A 17,817-nucleotide genomic window follows, 5' to 3' on the forward strand; every position below is an offset into this window, starting at 1 on the left:
ATTTATTAAGTTTCCCTAGCTCATATTTATTTATTTATTTTTGGAGGGGGTGTCATTTTTGTCTTTAATTGTTAATTGTGAATGAAGCTAGCATCTTCCACAATCTCTCATTTAAAATATGGTAATTAAAAAAACAGTAAAAAAAATAGAAGAATGATAAGATTACGAAGAATAATTCTAAGTTTCTTTATCAAATTTTAGTTTCAAATACCTTTTAAGTATAAAATAAGAAGATAGTAAACATTTTTTCTCATTTGTTACGATATCAAACATATTAAGAGGTTGCGGGTTCGAGTCTCCTATCTTTCCAAATTAGTCACAAAAAAAAAAAAAATGTAACACCCTACCACACAAAGCTTTACGCTTAAGTCGTAAAACAAAGGTGATGTGGTATTACAACCTCTAAAATAAAATAAGTACATATAATAGCAGAAGAGTTATAATATGCTAGGAGCCTTGAAGGATAGGGAAAATAAAAATCGCGAGATAAAAGCGCAACGCTCAAGGAACGAGTTAACTTGCATGCTAAGAAAACTGTAACTGTCAAACATAAGATAACAGAAGTAGGAATAGAGTGCCAAAGATACAAAATATCAAGCTCCTAACTCAACCTGCGAAGTCAAGACTGGCCGGAGAATATTTACACATATATATACATACATATCCAAAACCCAAAAGTACATATACACAATCCTGCCTCTCCATAAACCTCTAAGAGGATCAAAAAGAATAAGTCATGCGGAGAGAAAACTAAGTACATATATATACATCATAGCATAACAAAATATCCCAGTAACCACTCCGCTTCAAGAGTCCAGACACCTAACGAGATGCCTCTCGACCTGCATCTGAAAATTAGCAACATAGTATGGAATGAGAACCGGAGGTTCTCAGTATGGTAAAGGTGCCACACACATAATATATAAGGTCCTGGGAATGCCAGAGGCAATCCTAGAACGCCGACACTCAGATTGTAGAGCTTAAAGTATTAAACAGAAGCCATAAAAGGTGGTTTCCTAGAAATATTTAATCCTAACTTAACTTAACCTTAAATCTAAGTCCTATACTACCATTCCTCCATACCTCCAATTCCATCATGCATTTTCACAGACAAATAAACAGTTAAAGGCAAACACAAGAAGGTTATAACTATTGCAGGTAACAAATACACATTTAGCATGGCAAATACAAATAGGCACACCCAATTAGAGCACAAGCAAGTAATTCAAGTAATATGCATATGATGCATGCCTGTCCTATGGCTGATGAGGCTCATCTGTCGGTTATCCAGCCAACCCGACAAGTCTGAATTGTCCTTAGACTGTCCCCCGACGTGCATCCCCAAGAGTCTATGCATAGATTTTTCTCAAATAATCAATATTGCTCAATGGGGGTAACATTCCCGGGAATTTATATAGTGCCCGGTCACACTTACGTCGTAGGGTCAACAGAGTATCGAGTTTTCAACCTGGTACACGTGGTGGCAAGCCACGGCACTTAATCCAGGGAATCTCGTATCTCAGATTATTCAAATTCATAAGCCATATAAATAATTCAATTATAATTCATCAACATCCACATCATTCCCAATTGCATCTCATTCATCATCATACATTAAACATATTCAATCCTTATCCTTCATTATATCACCTCCCATTCCATCCATCAATAGTTTCAATTCAAAACATAATTCATTCTTTTCTAAGAATCAAACTTCAAACTTAAAACATACTCACTATCTTAATAACTCAAAATCAAACCATATAACCTTTAAATCTAAATCTCTTTTAAATAATCATCTAAATAAAATCTCTAATTTTTTATAAAATTTCGGCAGCATCTCCTCTAAAACTCGGACTTTGCCACCCTTTTCGGGTCCAAACCTGCTTTCTTTTCAATTCAACATACCCTTCCTCATCATCATAACAATCACCACAATAAATCTACTTCAAATCAACAATTAAACTCATACAATATTCAAATCCAACAACCAAAATTCAACTAAGGATCATAGTTCACAAATCCTAGGCTTTTAACACAAAATACCTCATTATCACAACAACCTCCATAATAGTTATACCTCAAATCAATAATTCACCAAATCATTAGTTAATCAACAATAACATTCAACCATAATTCTCTCCAAATTAACATAACAACATTCACCATCCAAAATTAAAAACTAATTATCCAATAAACTTCAACCAAATATATTCATCGACAAATTACTAAATATTAAATATACACCTGCATTCCAACTTATCCTATGGTCATCTAGCCTAAGTTTTCACAGAACATTATATATTAAATGTAAGAAACCTAAACCATACCTTAGCCGATTTCCACGTAACGACCAAAGCTATTTATTCAAAACCAAAACAGCCCCTCAAAACTCAACTAATCCGCTTCCTCCAAGTTCCAGTATTCACAATTTCAAGCTCCAATTATTTATTTTCAACCTAATACACATTCATAATACATATATACCCAATTTAATACTCAAAGCTCAAATTTAATGAAATTAAAATAGAATTATCATATCCTCACCTTACCCAAGCTTCACATAAGCAAGAGTGAACGTTTCTCTCAAGCTAATTGGATCCTAAAACATCAGAAATCAAAGAAATTCAATATTCCCACTTAAAATTCGAAAATTGGGGGAAGATGAAGCTGAGAGTGAAATAGCAAGTTACCTATGAAATTGTTCCGGTAGAAATGTAGAGCTCGACGCGGTGAACGCGTGGCCGCAAACGGTGCGGCGATCGGAGCTCGAACGGAGGAATTACGGGATTTGGAACTTTGCCGTAAAGGTTCGGCGTTCCTTTCCTCTCCCTGGAGCTCAGCTGCGTCCTTGAGGAAATGAGGGAAAAAGAGCCCGTGGCTCTTTTTAATGGGCTGGTCCGGTTGGACCGATAGCCCGGTTCGGGTCCGGTTCAACCGGTTCGGTCCTTTCGGTCCATTCTTGGACCGTTTTCTTCAAAATTAGTGTCAAAATTCTCGTTTCGATGAGCTCTACCCTATTTTGATATAATATTCGCATTTCTAATCCTCCTTATTAAAAAATAATTTATTAACTAATTATCTACTAATTTAACCGGGGTTTACATTCTACCCACCTAATAAAGAATTTTGCCCTCAAAATTCAAATATAGTTACCTGAAAAGAGATGTGGATAGTCCTTTCGCATATCTGATTCGAGTTCCCAGGTATGTTCCTCGATACCAGCTCGTCTCCAAGCTACTTTTACCAATGATACTTCCCTTCCTCGTAATCGTTTAACACTGGTGTCATCAATCCTCACCGGAATTACTGGGAGTGTTAGATCTTCTCTCACTTGAATTGGTTCTGGTTCTAGAACATGATTTGCATCAGGAGTATACTTCCGAAGCTGTGATACATGAAATACATCGTGCAAATTCGAAAGGTATGGCGGTAAGGCAATTCTATAAGCCACTGGTCCAATTCTCTTCAGAATCTCAAACGGTCCAATATAACGAGGATTCAGTTTCTTGGTCTTAATAGCTCTTCCCACGCCAGTGGTTGGTGTAACTCTCAGAAAGACATGTTCTCCCTCTTCGAACTCCAAAGGCTTTCGCCTCTGGTCAGCATAGCTCTTTTGACGGCTTTGGGCTATAAGCATTCGACTACGAATCTTCTTTATCTGCTCAGTCGTTTCGGCTATCATCTCAGGCCCTAATAAACTCCTTTCTCCAGTTTCATACCAACACAACGGAGACTGACATTTCCTGCCATATAGAGCCTCATATGGAGCCATTCCGATGCTCGCATGATAGCTATTATTATAAGCAAACTCTACTAATGGCATATACCGGTCCCAGCTCGCCGGTTGGTCCAAAACACAAGCTCTTAGCATATCTTCCAAGGTCTGAATAGTTCTTTCTGACTGACCATCTGTCTGAGGGTGATACGCAGTACTCAAGCTTAACTGAGTCCCAAATGCACGCTGAAAAGCTCCCCAGAACCTTGATGTGAAACGAGGATCTCTGTCAGATATGATAGTAGAAGGCACACCATGCAACCTGACAATCTCTTTGATATACATTCGAGCCAATTCCTCCATTGTGCAACTTATTCGGATAGGAAGAAAGTGAGCTGATTTTGTCAGTCGATCCACAACCACCCAAATAGCGTCACAACCAGATCGGGTTCTAGGCAAACCTATCACAAAATCCATTGCGATACTCTCCCATTTCCATTGTGGAATCTCCAAAGGCTGAAGGGTCCCTGATGGTCTCTGATGCTCAATCTTAACCTTCTGACACGTTAAACATTTAGATACATGCAATGCCACATCATTCTTCATACCTGGCCACCAGAACATTGCTTTCAGATCCTGATACATTTTAGTGCTCCCTGGGTGAATTGAAAACCCGCTCTTGTGAGCTTCCTTCAAGATACTTTGTCGTAGGTCTCCAACATCAGGCACAATAATCCGGTTCTTGAACCTCCATAAACCATCCTGACCTTTTGACATTCTCCACTGTTTTCCCTGTTCAACTGCTGGTAATACCTTACGTAACGCTTCACTATCTTGATGAGCCTTCAGAAGTTCTGATTTAAAATCACTTGAAATCTGTAACTGACTCAAACACAAGATTCCAGATTCTTTTCTAACTCCCAAATTCAAACCTTGAAATGCCTTCAGTAACTCTTCCTCCCGTAGCATCATCCAAGCTGCATATAAAGACTTCCGACTCAAAGCGTCCGCCACAACGTTCGCTTTTCCTGGATGATAATTCAATTCAAAATCATAATCTTTCAGAAGCTCTATCCACCTCCTCTGACGCATATTCAACTCTTTCTGCTCAAAAAGATACTTCAAACTCTTATGGTCTGAGAAAACATGAAACTTAACGCCATAGAGGTAGTGCCTCCAAATCTTTAAAGCAAACACAACAGCAGCAAGTTCTAAATCATGTGTCGGGTAGTTCATCTCATGCGGCCTTAACTGCCGTGAGGCGTATGCTACAACATTCTGGTGCTGCATCAAAACACACCCCAACCCTTTCAGAGATGCATCACAATACACTTCAAACGATTCACTTGGTTCAGGTAATACCAATACAGGTGCAGTAGTCAACCTGTGCTTCAATGCCTGGAAACTCTCTTCACATTCCGGAGTCCAGATAAAAGGTGTATCCTTCCTAGTCAACTTAGTTAAAGGTAAGGCGAGCTGTGAAAATCCCTTAATGAATCTGCGATAATACCCTGCCAAACCTAAGAAACTCCTGATCTCTGTCACTGAAGTTGGTCGCTCCCAATTCATCACTGCTTCCACCTTAGCAGGATCCACAGCTACCCCCTGCTTACTCACCACGTGGCCAAGAAACTTCACTTCACTCTTCCAGAACTCACATTTAGATAGCTTAGCATATAACTTCCTGTCTCTCAGAATTTGCAGCACAGTTCGCAAATGATCAGCATGTTCCTCTTCAGTCTTAGAATAAACAAGAATGTCATCAATGAAGACAATAACAAACTTGTCCAGATACGGTCGAAAAATCCTGTTCATATAATCCATAAATACTGCCGGGGCATTAGTTAACCCGAAAGACATCACTGTATACTCATAATGACCATAACGGGTTCTAAAAGCAGTTTTCGGAATATCCTCGTCTCTAACCCTTATCTGATGATATCCGGATCGCAAATCAATCTTAGAAAATACACCGGCACCCTGTAACTGATCCATTAGATCATCGATTCTAGGCAAGGGATATTTATTCTTCACAGTGATCTTATTCAATTGCCGATAATCGACACACAGCCGCATACTCCCATCCTTCTTCTTTACCAGTAACACTGGCGCTCCCCACGGAGAAACACTTGGTCGGATAAAATGCTTACCCAACAGATCTTCCAGCTGAGCTTTCAGTTCAGCCATTTCTAAAGGCGACATCCTATAAGGAGTAATTGAAATTGGACCGGATCCAGGTACCAACTCAATTGCAAATTCAACCTCTCGGTTAGGTGGGAATTCATTAATATCATCCGGAAACACATCTGGAAATTCACATACAACCGGAATTTGCTCTAAACTCTGATCATCACCTGATACTCCCGCAGTTAATAACATAATACCCTGACATTCGGTTCCAGAACAGTTTACTATCATAAAGTTCAAATAGTAACTATTCACCACAACCGGTGCTTCTGACCCTTCTGGCATAAACTGTACTGACTTCTCAGAACAATCAAGCAAAACATGATTCTTGGATAACCAATCCAATCCCAAAATGAGATCAAGACCAGTCATAGGCAAACAAATCAAATCATGCACAAATTCACGCTGTTGCACTCGAAAAGGAACTTGTGGACATTCTATCCTAGTCACCATAGCTTCATGAGTAGCATTATATATTTTCAAATCATAACCTAGAACCACCATTCTCAATCCTAATTCATGGGCCTTTTCAAATGCAATAAATGAATGACTTGCTCCTGAATCAAATAAAGCATTTAAGATTTTACCAGCCATTTCACAATTACCTCTAATAAGTGTCTCAGATCCCTCAGCACCAATGGTAGAAGTAGTGTATACTCTCCCCGGCTGTTGCACCCTACCAGTCTCATACTTCTTCTTCTCAGGGCAATTACTGGCTATATGCCCGGGCTGTCCACAGGAATAGCACACTCCAAGTCCTAGTCTGCACGGAACTCCAGGATGATACTTTCCGCACTTCTGACAATTCAGATCTTGCTGTGGCTGCTTCCCAAACCTTTTTCCTTGACTAGCATTGGTATTCGGCCTTCTGTAATTACCTTGACCCTGAGTCTGCTGCGAAACAAAACCTCCACGTTTGAAATTCCTACCTCTCGGAGCAAAGTTCCTCCCTGAAGGCCTCTGAAAAGGCATCCTCAAACTCCCTTTCTCTGCTGCCGCCTTCCTCACACAATCCTCAGCCACCCTACTCTTATTCACCAATTCAGAAAATACCCTGATCTCCATTGGGGCAACGAAGCTCAGAATATCGCTCCGAAGACCTCCCTCATATTTAATACACTTCCATTCAGCAAAATCTTCAGGCGCACCTTGACAGATACGAGAAAAGCGACATAACTCCTCAAATTTGCTGGTATACTCAGCAACAGTCATTTGTCCCTGCTTTAACTGCATTAATTCAAGTTCCTTGGCATTTCGAGCTGAATTAGGAAAGTATTTCTTATAGAACTCTGTCCGGAAAACTTCCCAAGGAATCGCAGCACCATCAGGCTGCAGGATACGTCGTGTTCCCTGCCACCAATACTGAGCTTCACCTTGCAACTGATAAGTCCCAAATTCAACCCATTGCTCTTCAGGAACCTGTTGTGCCTGTAACGCCCTTTCCATAGCCTGAATCCAATTATCTGCATCAGTTGGATTTGAGGTTCCCCTAAAAGTCGGAGGGCGAACTTTCAGAAATGTAGCAAGTGTCATAGGACCGTCTCCATCATTATTGTTCCCATGATTACCCTGATTTATCTGATTACCCAGTGCCTCAGCTGTTGCCTGCATAGCTGCAGCCATATTTCCCAAGGCAGCCATAAAGTCTACTGGATCAGTCCCTGTGGGTACAGGAGTAACGGTGCCTGTCCTACCTCTACCTCGCCCGCGACCGCGTCCGCGAGTCGACATCTGGTCCCTATACACACCAAACAAGTGATATTAAGTTGATCAGTCTCAATATCGCAGGTCTAATGCTTTAAGTTCCAAATGCATGCTCACAAACGTTTATGCCATTTATATCAATCAGATATCCTAATAGCACATAAACACAGATATAGAGAATGCACAGAAGCACAATCAGTCCGTCTTTCAGGCTCTATAGGAACGAACTGCTCTGATACCATAATGTAACACCCTATCACACAAAGCTTTACGCTTAAGTCGTAAAACAAAGGTGATGTGGTATTACAACCTCTAAAATAAAATAAGTACATATAATAGCAGAAGAGTTATAATATGCTAGGAGCCTTGAAGGATAGGGAAAATAAAAATCGCGAGATAAAAGCGCAACGCTCAAGGAACGAGTTAACTTGCATGCTAAGAAAACTGTAACTGTCAAACATAAGATAACAGAAGTAGGAATAGAGTGCCAAAGATACAAAATATCAAGCTCCTAACTCAGCCTGCGAAGTCAAGACTGGCCGGAGAATATTTACACATATATATACATACATATCCAAAACCCAAAAGTACATATACACAATCCTGCCTCTCCATAAACCTCTAAGAGGATCAAAAAGAATAAGTCATGCGGAGAGAAAACTAAGTACATATATATACATCATAGCATAACAAAATATCCCAGTAACCACTCCGCTTCAAGAGTCCAGACGCCTAACGAGATGCCTCTCGACCTGCATCTGAAAATTAGCAACATAGTATGGAATGAGAACCGGAGGTTCTCAGTATGGTAAAGGTGCCACACACATAATATATAAGGTCCTGGGAATGCCAGAGGCAATCCTAGAACGCCGACACTCAGATTGTAGAGCTTAAAGTATTAAACAGAAGCCATAAAAGGTGGTTTCCTAGAAATATTTAATCCTAACTTAACTTAACCTTAAATCTAAGTCCTATACTACCATTCCTCCATACCTCCAATTCCATCATGCATTTTCACAGACAAATAAACAGTTAAAGGCAAACACAAGAAGGTTATAACTATTGCAGGTAACAAATACACATTTAGCATGGCAAATACAAATAGGCACACCCAATTAGAGCACAAGCAAGTAATTCAAGTAATATGCATATGATGCATGCCTGTCCTATGGCTGATGAGGCTCATCTGTCGGTTATCCAGCCAGCCCGACAAGTCTGAATTGTCCTTAGACTGTCCCCCGACGTGCATCCCCAAGAGTCTATGCATAGATTTTTCTCAAATAATCAATATTGCTCAATGGGGGTAACATTCCCGGGAATTTATATAGTGCCCGGTCACACTTACGTCGTAGGGTCAACAGAGTATCGAGTTTTCAACCTGGTACACGTGGTGGCAAGCCACGGCACTTAATCCAGGGAATCTCGTATCTCAGATTATTCAAATTCATAAGCCATATAAATAATTCAATTATAATTCATCAACATCCACATCATTCCCAATTGCATCTCATTCATCATCATACATTAAACATATTCAATCCTTATCCTTCATTATATCACCTCCCATTCCATCCATCAATAGTTTCAATTCAAAACATAATTCATTCTTTTCTAAGAATCAAACTTCAAACTTAAAACATACTCACTATCTTAATAACTCAAAATCAAACCATATAACCTTTAAATCTAAATCTCTTTTAAATAATCATCTAAATAAAATCTCTAATTTTTTATAAAATTTCGGCAGCATCTCCTCTAAAACTCGGACTTTGCCACCCTTTTCGGGTCCAAACCTGCTTTCTTTTCAATTCAACATACCCTTCCTCATCATCATAACAATCACCACAATAAATCTACTTCAAATCAACAATTAAACTCATACAATATTCAAATCCAACAACCAAAATTCAACTAAGGATCATAGTTCACAAATCCTAGGCTTTTAACACAAAATACCTCATTATCACAACAACCTCCATAATAGTTATACCTCAAATCAATAATTCACCAAATCATTAGTTAATCAACAATAACATTCAACCATAATTCTCTCCAAATTAACATAACAACATTCACCATCCAAAATTAAAAACTAATTATCCAATAAACTTCAACCAAATATATTCATCGACAAATTACTAAATATTAAATATACACCTGCATTCCAACTTATCCTATGGTCATCTAGCCTAAGTTTTCACAGAACATTATATATTAAATGTAAGAAACCTAAACCATACCTTAGCCGATTTCCACGTAACGACCAAAGCTATTTATTCAAAACCAAAACAGCCCCTCAAAACTCAACTAATCCGCTTCCTCCAAGTTCCAGTATTCACAATTTCAAGCTCCAATTATTTATTTTCAACCTAATACACATTCATAATACATATATACCCAATTTAATACTCAAAGCTCAAATTTAATGAAATTAAAATAGAATTATCATATCCTCACCTTACCCAAGCTTCACATAAGCAAGAGTGAACGTTTCTCTCAAGCTAATTGGATCCTAAAACATCAAAAATCAAAGAAATTCAATATTCCCACTTAAAATTCGAAAATTGGGGGAAGATGAAGCTGAGAGTGAAATAGCAAGTTACCTATGAAATTGTTCCGGTAGAAATGTAGAGCTCGACGCGGTGAACGCGTGGCCGCAAACGGTGCGGCGATCGGAGCTCGAACGGAGGAATTACGGGATTTGGAACTTTGCCGTAAAGGTTCGGCGTTCCTTTCCTCTCCCTGGAGCTCAGCTGCGTCCTTGAGGAAATGAGGGAAAAAGAGCCCGTGGCTCTTTTTAATGGGCTGGTCCGGTTGGACCGATAGCCCGGTTCGGGTCCGGTTCAACCGGTTCGGTCCTTTCGGTCCATTCTTGGACCGTTTTCTTCAAAATTAGTGTCAAAATTCTCGTTTCGATGAGCTCTACCCTATTTTGATATAATATTCGCATTTCTAATCCTCCTTATTAAAAAATAATTTATTAACTAATTATCTACTAATTTAACCGGGGTTTACAAAAAATATTAGTTTTTATTTAATATTAATAAAATTATATTAGAAATAATATAAAAAAATATAAAAATATTATGTACATAAAAAAATCAATTACTAAATTAGACATTATATTTAAAAAATTAATTGTCTATTTTTATTTTTTTAATGTTATTAAAAATAATAATGCATTTAAAATAAAAATGTATCTAAAAATATTAATTTTTGAATACATAGGAAAGAAGGAACTAGTTTGAGGGAAAATTAAAAAAAAAAAAAAAAGGCAAATCCAACCTATATGTAACCTTGTTATTTAGGACATAGATGGGTTAATAGAAAAAAGTAAGTGGAGTTGGGGTTGAATCATAGTTATGAATTTGAAAGATGAAATTGATTAATTGAACATTTAATTGGTGGTCAAATCATGACTTTCAATCAAGCTCATATATAATCATGATTAGTTTAATGGACTCAGAATTCACCCTACTTAAAACTATTAATACGCTCCCACGATATAACCAACAATAACACAATCAACAAATGTTAGAAGAAAGTGTTTCTCAGAAGTTTTACAGTTTGTTGAGAATGTGTCTAAGAATTTTAATAAAACGGAAAGAGTATATAAAGAGTAAGTAAAGATAATAAAATTGTAATCGTAAACTATGAAGATAAAATTAAATATAGAACATTGGCCAAAGCAAATAAAGATAATATAAAGATAAAGACTAAAATTATAATTGAATTTGTGTATTTTGTTGGGTTGAATTTGTGGACCATAAGACTTTTTTTATTGTTGTTATGGTCTAAGGTGGAAGAGTAGTTTAATAAGCTCCCGCAAGTTGGTGGATGAAAGATGTCAATAATCCACAGCTTGGATAACTTTCGATGAAATTGTTGAAGAAGACTCTGACGTGGTGACGCAAAGGGAGATGCGTGCAGCGGAGCTACAGCTGCCGACGGCAAAAAATATAAAAAGAGATGCTGTGCTTGAGCAGCGATCTAAAAAAAGCGCGTAGAGCGCAATAAGTTGATCTTCAAAGGGCGCGTATAGCGCAATAAAAGTAGTCTTTAGGGCGCAAAGAGCACAATAAAAGAGGGTGCGTAGAGCGCGATTAAAAAAAAAAAAAGGCTCGTGGAGCGTAATAAGACTGCAGATGGAACTACTAAAACGAGTGCAAATTCAACTGCTTAAATAGAATGCAGACATGACTGCAGAAATGGAAGAAGGCACAGCCAGGCCATAGTGACTATTTTATTTATGAATGACTGTTGTCGCCTGTTATAACAGGGTAATCAAGATTGTGTTGGATTTTTACTTGAATGAATGTAATAGAGATTGGTTGGATTTTGAGCTAAATTAGAAGATTAATTATTTACAGAAAAGCTCTGCATACAAGCCATTAGGGCTTGTATGCTTTACAAGTTAATTAACGAATAAAAACCCAAAACGCGCTGCAAGGGTTACGTCCCATACACGCGCTATATAAAGATCCCACGTATATATAACTACCAAATTTAAAATATTTGTTTCCTTCTTCGTTCTCTTTCTTTCTAGATTTGCTCGTTCTCCTTATTTCCTTCTTCGTTCTTCTTCTTGTTCTTCTTCTTCTTCTCGTTCTTCTCTCTCTGTAACTCCAGCTTCGTTTTCTATTTGATTTTTTGTTTTCTGAAATCAAAGTTTGAACTCGTTTTGAAGATAATGGATGATTCAACCTCAGATTGTCAGCTAAATCAGGGGGAATGGATTATGAATTTGAATCTAACGAAGTTCCTGAGGTTTGATTTACATACGATTACTCTGAATTTTGTTGCAGTAATTTGTATAGCATTGTGTAGTTGAATAATTCGTGAACATTGACTGTGAAACTAACGCGTGAATATAAATCTGTGGATTGAATCTAATGTATTAGTTTTGATTGATTATCTAAAATTTATAGCAGACGCTCGGGTGTAGATCAGAACTTTTTGGGTGTATTTTTGTGGGAAGTGTGGGTGTATTTACAGTTTATGGCTTTTTCTGTTATTTTAACTGAGTTGTTGTCGTTCGGATGTATTATATCAGACATGATTGGGTGTGTTTTTAGTTTTTGACATGGTGTATTCTGCAGCATGTGTATTTACAGTTTATTATTTTTTTTGTTATTTTAGCTGAGTTGTTGTCGTTCGAGTGTATTATATCAGACATGATTGGGTGTATTTTTATTTTTTGTCATGGTGTATTCTGCAGCCTGTGTATTTATAGTTTATGGTTCGTTTCTTGCCTTCTCTTTCTCCTTCTTCATTTACGTACTTTTCTCTCTATTTTCTTTCTTCGTTATTCTCAATTTCCATTGTTTTTTGACATCAAGCTCTGAAATCGTTTTTGAAGAAGAAGAAGCAGCAGAAGATGAGGAAGAGAAAGAGAAAGAGTTCTGAATTATGCATAAGGTGTACTTCAACGAATTTTGGGTGTATTTCTTAAATCCTTTGGGTGTAGTTTTTGTAATCCTTTGGGTGTATTTCTGTAATCCTTTGGGTGTATTTCTATAATCGTTTGGGTGAATTCCTGTAACCGTTTGGGTGTATTTCTGTAATCCTTTGGGTGTATTTCTGTAATCGTTTGAGTGTATTTCTGTAATCGTTTGGGTGTATTTCTGAAGTTTCATTATCTTCAAATTTGGCAAGAAACTCGTTTTCATGGAGGAGGAAGAAGAAGAGTCGTTTATAATGCATGATGAGTAGCGCGCTTTGAAAACAGGAAGTGGTTGAATAACGTGCGTTTATTTACTCTTGAATGTGGGAGTGTAATGCGTGTTTTTTGTTGGGATTGTACCAACTTGTAAGACTTGTAAGTCAAAAAGACTTGTATGTGTAGCAGGCCTCATTCAGTTAAACCTCTTTGATGCTGGATCAGTGGTGCATTCAAATTCTAGCCAATATCAAGGACGTGTTATGAATTATCAGTTCAGGGTACCAGCAGCAGCAGATAACTCTTTGGGTGTATAGTTACAGAATATGGGTGTAAAGGAACTGTTCTTTTGGGTGTATTTGTGAATTTTCTTATGTTTGACATTTTACATATATATATATATATATATATACACACACTTCACAATCTGCTGTTTATGTTAAAAAATTACTGATTTTGGTGTATAGTAGTTTCGTTGGTTTAGGGTTTAGGGTTTTAGGGTTTTAGGGTTTAGGGTTTTAAGGTTTAGGGTTTTAGGGTTTAGGTCTTTAGGGTTTTTAGGGTTTTGGATTTAGGGTTTTGGGTTTTGGTTTTTAGGGTTTTGGGTTATGGTTTTTAGGATTTTGGGTTTAGGGTTTAGGAGGATAGAAGTTTGGGTGTATATTAAGCAATCTTGGGTGTATATTAAACTTTCCTTGGGTGTAAAATTTTATAATTTGTGTTTATATCTGGTTTGATGTTTTCCTTATATTTTACCACCTGTAATACAGAGCTTTTGAATATAGCACCGACAGTTTAACAACACAGACAGTTTAACTATGGAAAAAAATTTCATTGAAAAGAAGTTGTTTATAATTGGCAAATTTTTACACCATGTGTTCAATTTACAAACTAGCTAGCAGTTACATTACTCAGTTTCTATATCATTAGAATCTATCTGACAAAATAGACTCAATAATACTGAGGATGGCTTGGACAGTCTTATTGCATTACTCCAGCTTGGTTTCTGCCTGCCATTGTTTTTGAAATGAAAAATACGCCCATAGATATCAGTAAGATACACCCATACATATGATTCAGATACACCCATACATATGATTCAGATACACCCATAGATATGACTCAGATACACCCATACATATGAGTCAGATACACCCATAGATATCAGTCAGATATTACTCAAACATGCATTAACATACAAGGTCAAGCAACATTACAAGGTTAAGCAATATACACCCATGGACAAGCAAATATTAGAACAGTTGCAATTGATCACTATATTACAGTATATCAGTTCAGAAATATACACCCAACAAAATACTCCATATACACCCACCAAATCAAGCAATATACTTCCAAAAATCAGTTACCAGAAGAAGTAGAACAACAAGAACAGTAACACCTAGAACAACTAAGAAGAACACTATAACCTAGAACCAAGAATAACACTAAAACTAGAACAAGTAGAACATTAAAAACTGTAAAACCTAGAAGAACAGTAAAACCTACAACAACGTAGAAGAACAGTAAAACCTAGTTCTTCGATTTCGAAATGTGAAAAATACAGGATGAGTAAAATAGTAACGTAACGTACCTTGAGTATTATAACTTTGTTTTTTCTGGAGATTCTTGATCGAGAGTTCTATGTTGTGTTGATGGAGAGTTCGAATCTTCGCGACGATTGCTATCTCTGCCGTTTGCAATGTTGCTCGAAAATGGAACGGTTGTGTTTTCTTCGAATGGCTTGGAGAAGTAGAAGAGTGCGCCATTAAGGAGCGGTTTTTGTGAAGCGTGAGTGTTGAGTAGAGCGCGTGAATGTTACGCTCCATTCAAAGTAATTTAGTGCGCATGTGCAAGGAGTGTGGACTGGGAGCTTGTATGACTTGTAGGGCCTTTTTGCTTGTATGTGTAGCAGGCCCGAATTATTTATTATGGGAGGAGGTTGAAAAAAAAAAGTAGGGTGATTTTTCACCGGAAAGATGATAGTTTATGTATCCTCTTCAAGAATGATACCGGAAACTGTAGGCCGATCTCGGATGAGATCTTCTGTATCGGTCGGTGCCGACGTGTCTGGCCGGTGAGTGGCGGCCGGAGCGGTGGTGTCCGACTTGTTGACTGGTTGCACTGCTGATCCTTCGTCACCGGAGGGTGGGGGGTACCTGCAAGAGACTCCGATGCTTAAGTTAGCACGGGTATTAGGCAGGTTTTTAGTAGAATCAGAGTATGAGTTATACCTGGGTGCTCCAGTGTATTTATAGTAGTTGTAGAGTGACCTTTCTAGATAAGATAAGTTAGTTATCTTATCTTATCTTTATCTTTGAGTTGAGGTCAGCTTATCTTCAAGGGAACTGCCCTTATCTCTTATAGGCTTGGACGGCCTTTGGACTTGGGTCGTGTTCCTCTACTTGGGCCCTTTATGGGCTTTCCTGTCAACTTGGCCGAGTTATTTTAAGAAGAAGTCGGTCCGCTTGACCTGAAGAGGTCGGTCGCTTTGTCGTCGATCATCCCAGGTCGGATAGCTCGACCCAGGGTATGAACAGTGCCCCTGCTTGAGCTCGGTCTTCTGCTTTGAAGTCGAGTTTTTTGACTTCGAACTTCTTTACAGCGAAGCCGAACTCGAGCAATTTTGTCGATTCCTTTCTACGTAGAGCTTTTGAATGTAGAACGTTTTCCTCTAAAAACGCGCACTTTTATATCAGCGCTTTGTTCTTGGGAACATGAGAGGGTTTAATGCCTTCATTAATTGGTTATTAATTGCCCTCGTTCTCTCTTGGCTTTTATTTTGAAATTCTCAATCAAAAAACGGTTTCTCTTCTTCGCTCCTCTTCGTAACTTCTCCCTTTACTATCTCATTTTCTGTTTCTTTCGCAATTTCTCCTGCAACGTCTGTTCTGTTACTGCTTTCTGTGAGAAAGGGGCGATTTCCAGATTTCTCCTTCAATCTTCGTAATTTCTGCTTCGAGGGTGGTTTTGCTTCTGCTCTTCGGCTTTCTTTTACAGTCTTTCTTCTATTTCTCCAGGTTCGATTTTTCTTTCTTCTATTTCTCCAGGTTCGATTTTTCTTTCTACCTTTCTCTATGCCTATTTTTGTGTCTGTTTTGAGAAAGTTTGGGTTTTTCTGTCTTTTTGCTGATCATTGTGTGTCTTGTAGTTTCTACCTCTGTTGCTTGATACTTTGCATGTTTTGTGAATGCTTTTGTATTTGAAGCTTTGGAATGATGACTTTGTTTGATTCTGAAAAATGTTGCTCCTTTGACGATTTTGGGAGTGTTCGATGTTGGTGCTTGTTCTCTGCTGATGATTTTTTGCTTGATTTCGAAAAAGTTTGCGTCTTTGCTGTTTTTCTGCTTTTTGATGGTTTTCTGTTTGGCATTGTTGACGTTGACAGTGCTTTCGTTGGTAGACTGTAGAAAGATAGTTGCTTTGATGACTTTGCGTTTTTTAACTTGATGGACGAAATGCTTGCTGCTTTAGGTCTTTTTTCCTTGTTTTGAGAGATACTGGGGTGTAGGTTTTTCCTAGAAATATTGCTTTGTTATTGCCTCCAAAGGATGCCCCAGGACTTTTTGGCTTTAGTCTTGGGGTTTTCCTTTTGTTTATCCGTCCGTCGAGATGTTTTGACCCGTGCCCGAGATGTTTTTTTTTTTTTTGAGTAATCCGCTCTTCTTTTCTTTTGTAGGATCTTAGTTGACCTCATGTCTTCCCGAAATAACGTCGTAGCGACGCCTTCCCATGTCCCTGTGGGTATGGCCGATTGGGTGGACTCCATGGTTCTCATGTGTGTCTCGCTGGTTGATTCTGAGTTTTGTTCTCAGCTTAGGCAGTTTCACAGCGTCTGTAGTAACTCTGGTGATGAGAAGAATTATGAGCTTGTTCCTCCTTCCTCTGACGAGAGAGTCTGTTTCTCGACTCGAGTTGTTGACAATCGCCCTTTCTTTTATGCTTACGATTTTTTCTTTGGTCAACTCGGAGTTACTCTTCCCTTTACTCCATTTGAAATCGAGCTGTTATGGTCTTGTAATGTTGCCCCTTCTCAACTTCACCCCAACTCCTGGGGTTTTATTAAAATCTTCCAATTGTTGTGTAATAGTTTTGGTATTCCTGCTTCCCAATCTCTCTTTTTCTATTTGTTTGTCTTGACTAAGCCTGGTGTGGTGAAAAAGAAGTCAGCTTGGGTCTCCTTCCGTTCTACCCAAGGAAAGAAAGTTTTTTCCATGTTTGACGAATCATTTCGGGATTTTAAAAACTATTTCTTCAAGGTCCGAGCTGTTGAAGGATCTCGGCCCTTTTTCTTGGATGAAAATGATGAGCCCGCCTTTCCCCTAGAGTGGCAGAAGGATGTTAGGGTCTCTAGGTACTCTTGGGACATGTTGGATGAGGCTGAGCGAGCCTTTGTGACTATTTTAGAGGAGCGTTGGGGTCAGCCTCCCCATCTTGACACAAAGAAATTTCTAACCAATCCTTCTCTTCTTCAATCTGAACTGGGTATCTTGTGTTTCCTTTGCTGTTTGTCTTATGATGCTTGTAGCTGTATTTTCGACTTGTTTGA

The 17,817-nt window shown here is 38.3% G+C and overlaps 1 protein-coding gene across 6 annotated transcripts; it reads right to left on the reverse strand.

Moving 5' to 3' along the window:
* Window positions 1-487: 487 nt before the first annotated feature.
* LOC112786640 (transposon Tf2-1 polyprotein) lies at window positions 488-10,380 on the reverse strand. 6 transcript variants are annotated; one of them, XR_011878578.1, is made up of 7 exons: window positions 10,213-10,380; window positions 10,067-10,121; window positions 9,850-9,978; window positions 3,157-7,643; window positions 2,548-2,602; window positions 2,331-2,459; window positions 488-848 (listed from the first exon to the last, which is right to left on the reverse strand). XR_011878578.1 is itself a non-coding variant. In XM_072229791.1 (6 exons), the coding sequence occupies exons 4-5, from the start codon at window positions 7,634-7,636 to the stop codon at window positions 2,592-2,594; spliced, it is 4,491 nt and encodes a 1,496-aa protein (XP_072085892.1). In that variant the 5' UTR covers window positions 7,637-7,643; window positions 9,850-9,978; window positions 10,067-10,121; window positions 10,213-10,380; the 3' UTR covers window positions 2,330-2,459; window positions 2,553-2,591. The 6 variants fall into 6 exon arrangements, 3 of the variants coding, with proteins under 3 accessions (XP_072085892.1, XP_072085890.1, XP_072085891.1); XR_011878576.1 differs by lacking the exon at window positions 488-848 and having other exon boundaries at window positions 2,325-2,459; window positions 2,694-7,643; window positions 10,072-10,121; XR_011878577.1 differs by lacking the exon at window positions 488-848 and having other exon boundaries at window positions 2,330-2,459; window positions 2,553-2,602; window positions 2,694-7,643; window positions 10,072-10,121.
* Between the last annotated feature and the right edge of the window lie 7,437 nt (window positions 10,381-17,817).

This window comes from Arachis hypogaea, chromosome 20, assembly GCF_003086295.3.
Source record: "Arachis hypogaea cultivar Tifrunner chromosome 20, arahy.Tifrunner.gnm2.J5K5, whole genome shotgun sequence".
Lineage (NCBI taxonomy): Eukaryota > Viridiplantae > Streptophyta > Magnoliopsida > Fabales > Fabaceae > Arachis > Arachis hypogaea.

What these genes read in the sequence shown, in the direction of transcription:
- LOC112786640 (XM_072229789.1), bottom strand. Translation starts at nt 7,636, where the DNA reads ATGTCGACTCGCGGACGCGGTCGCGGGCGAGGTAGAGGTAGGACAGGC.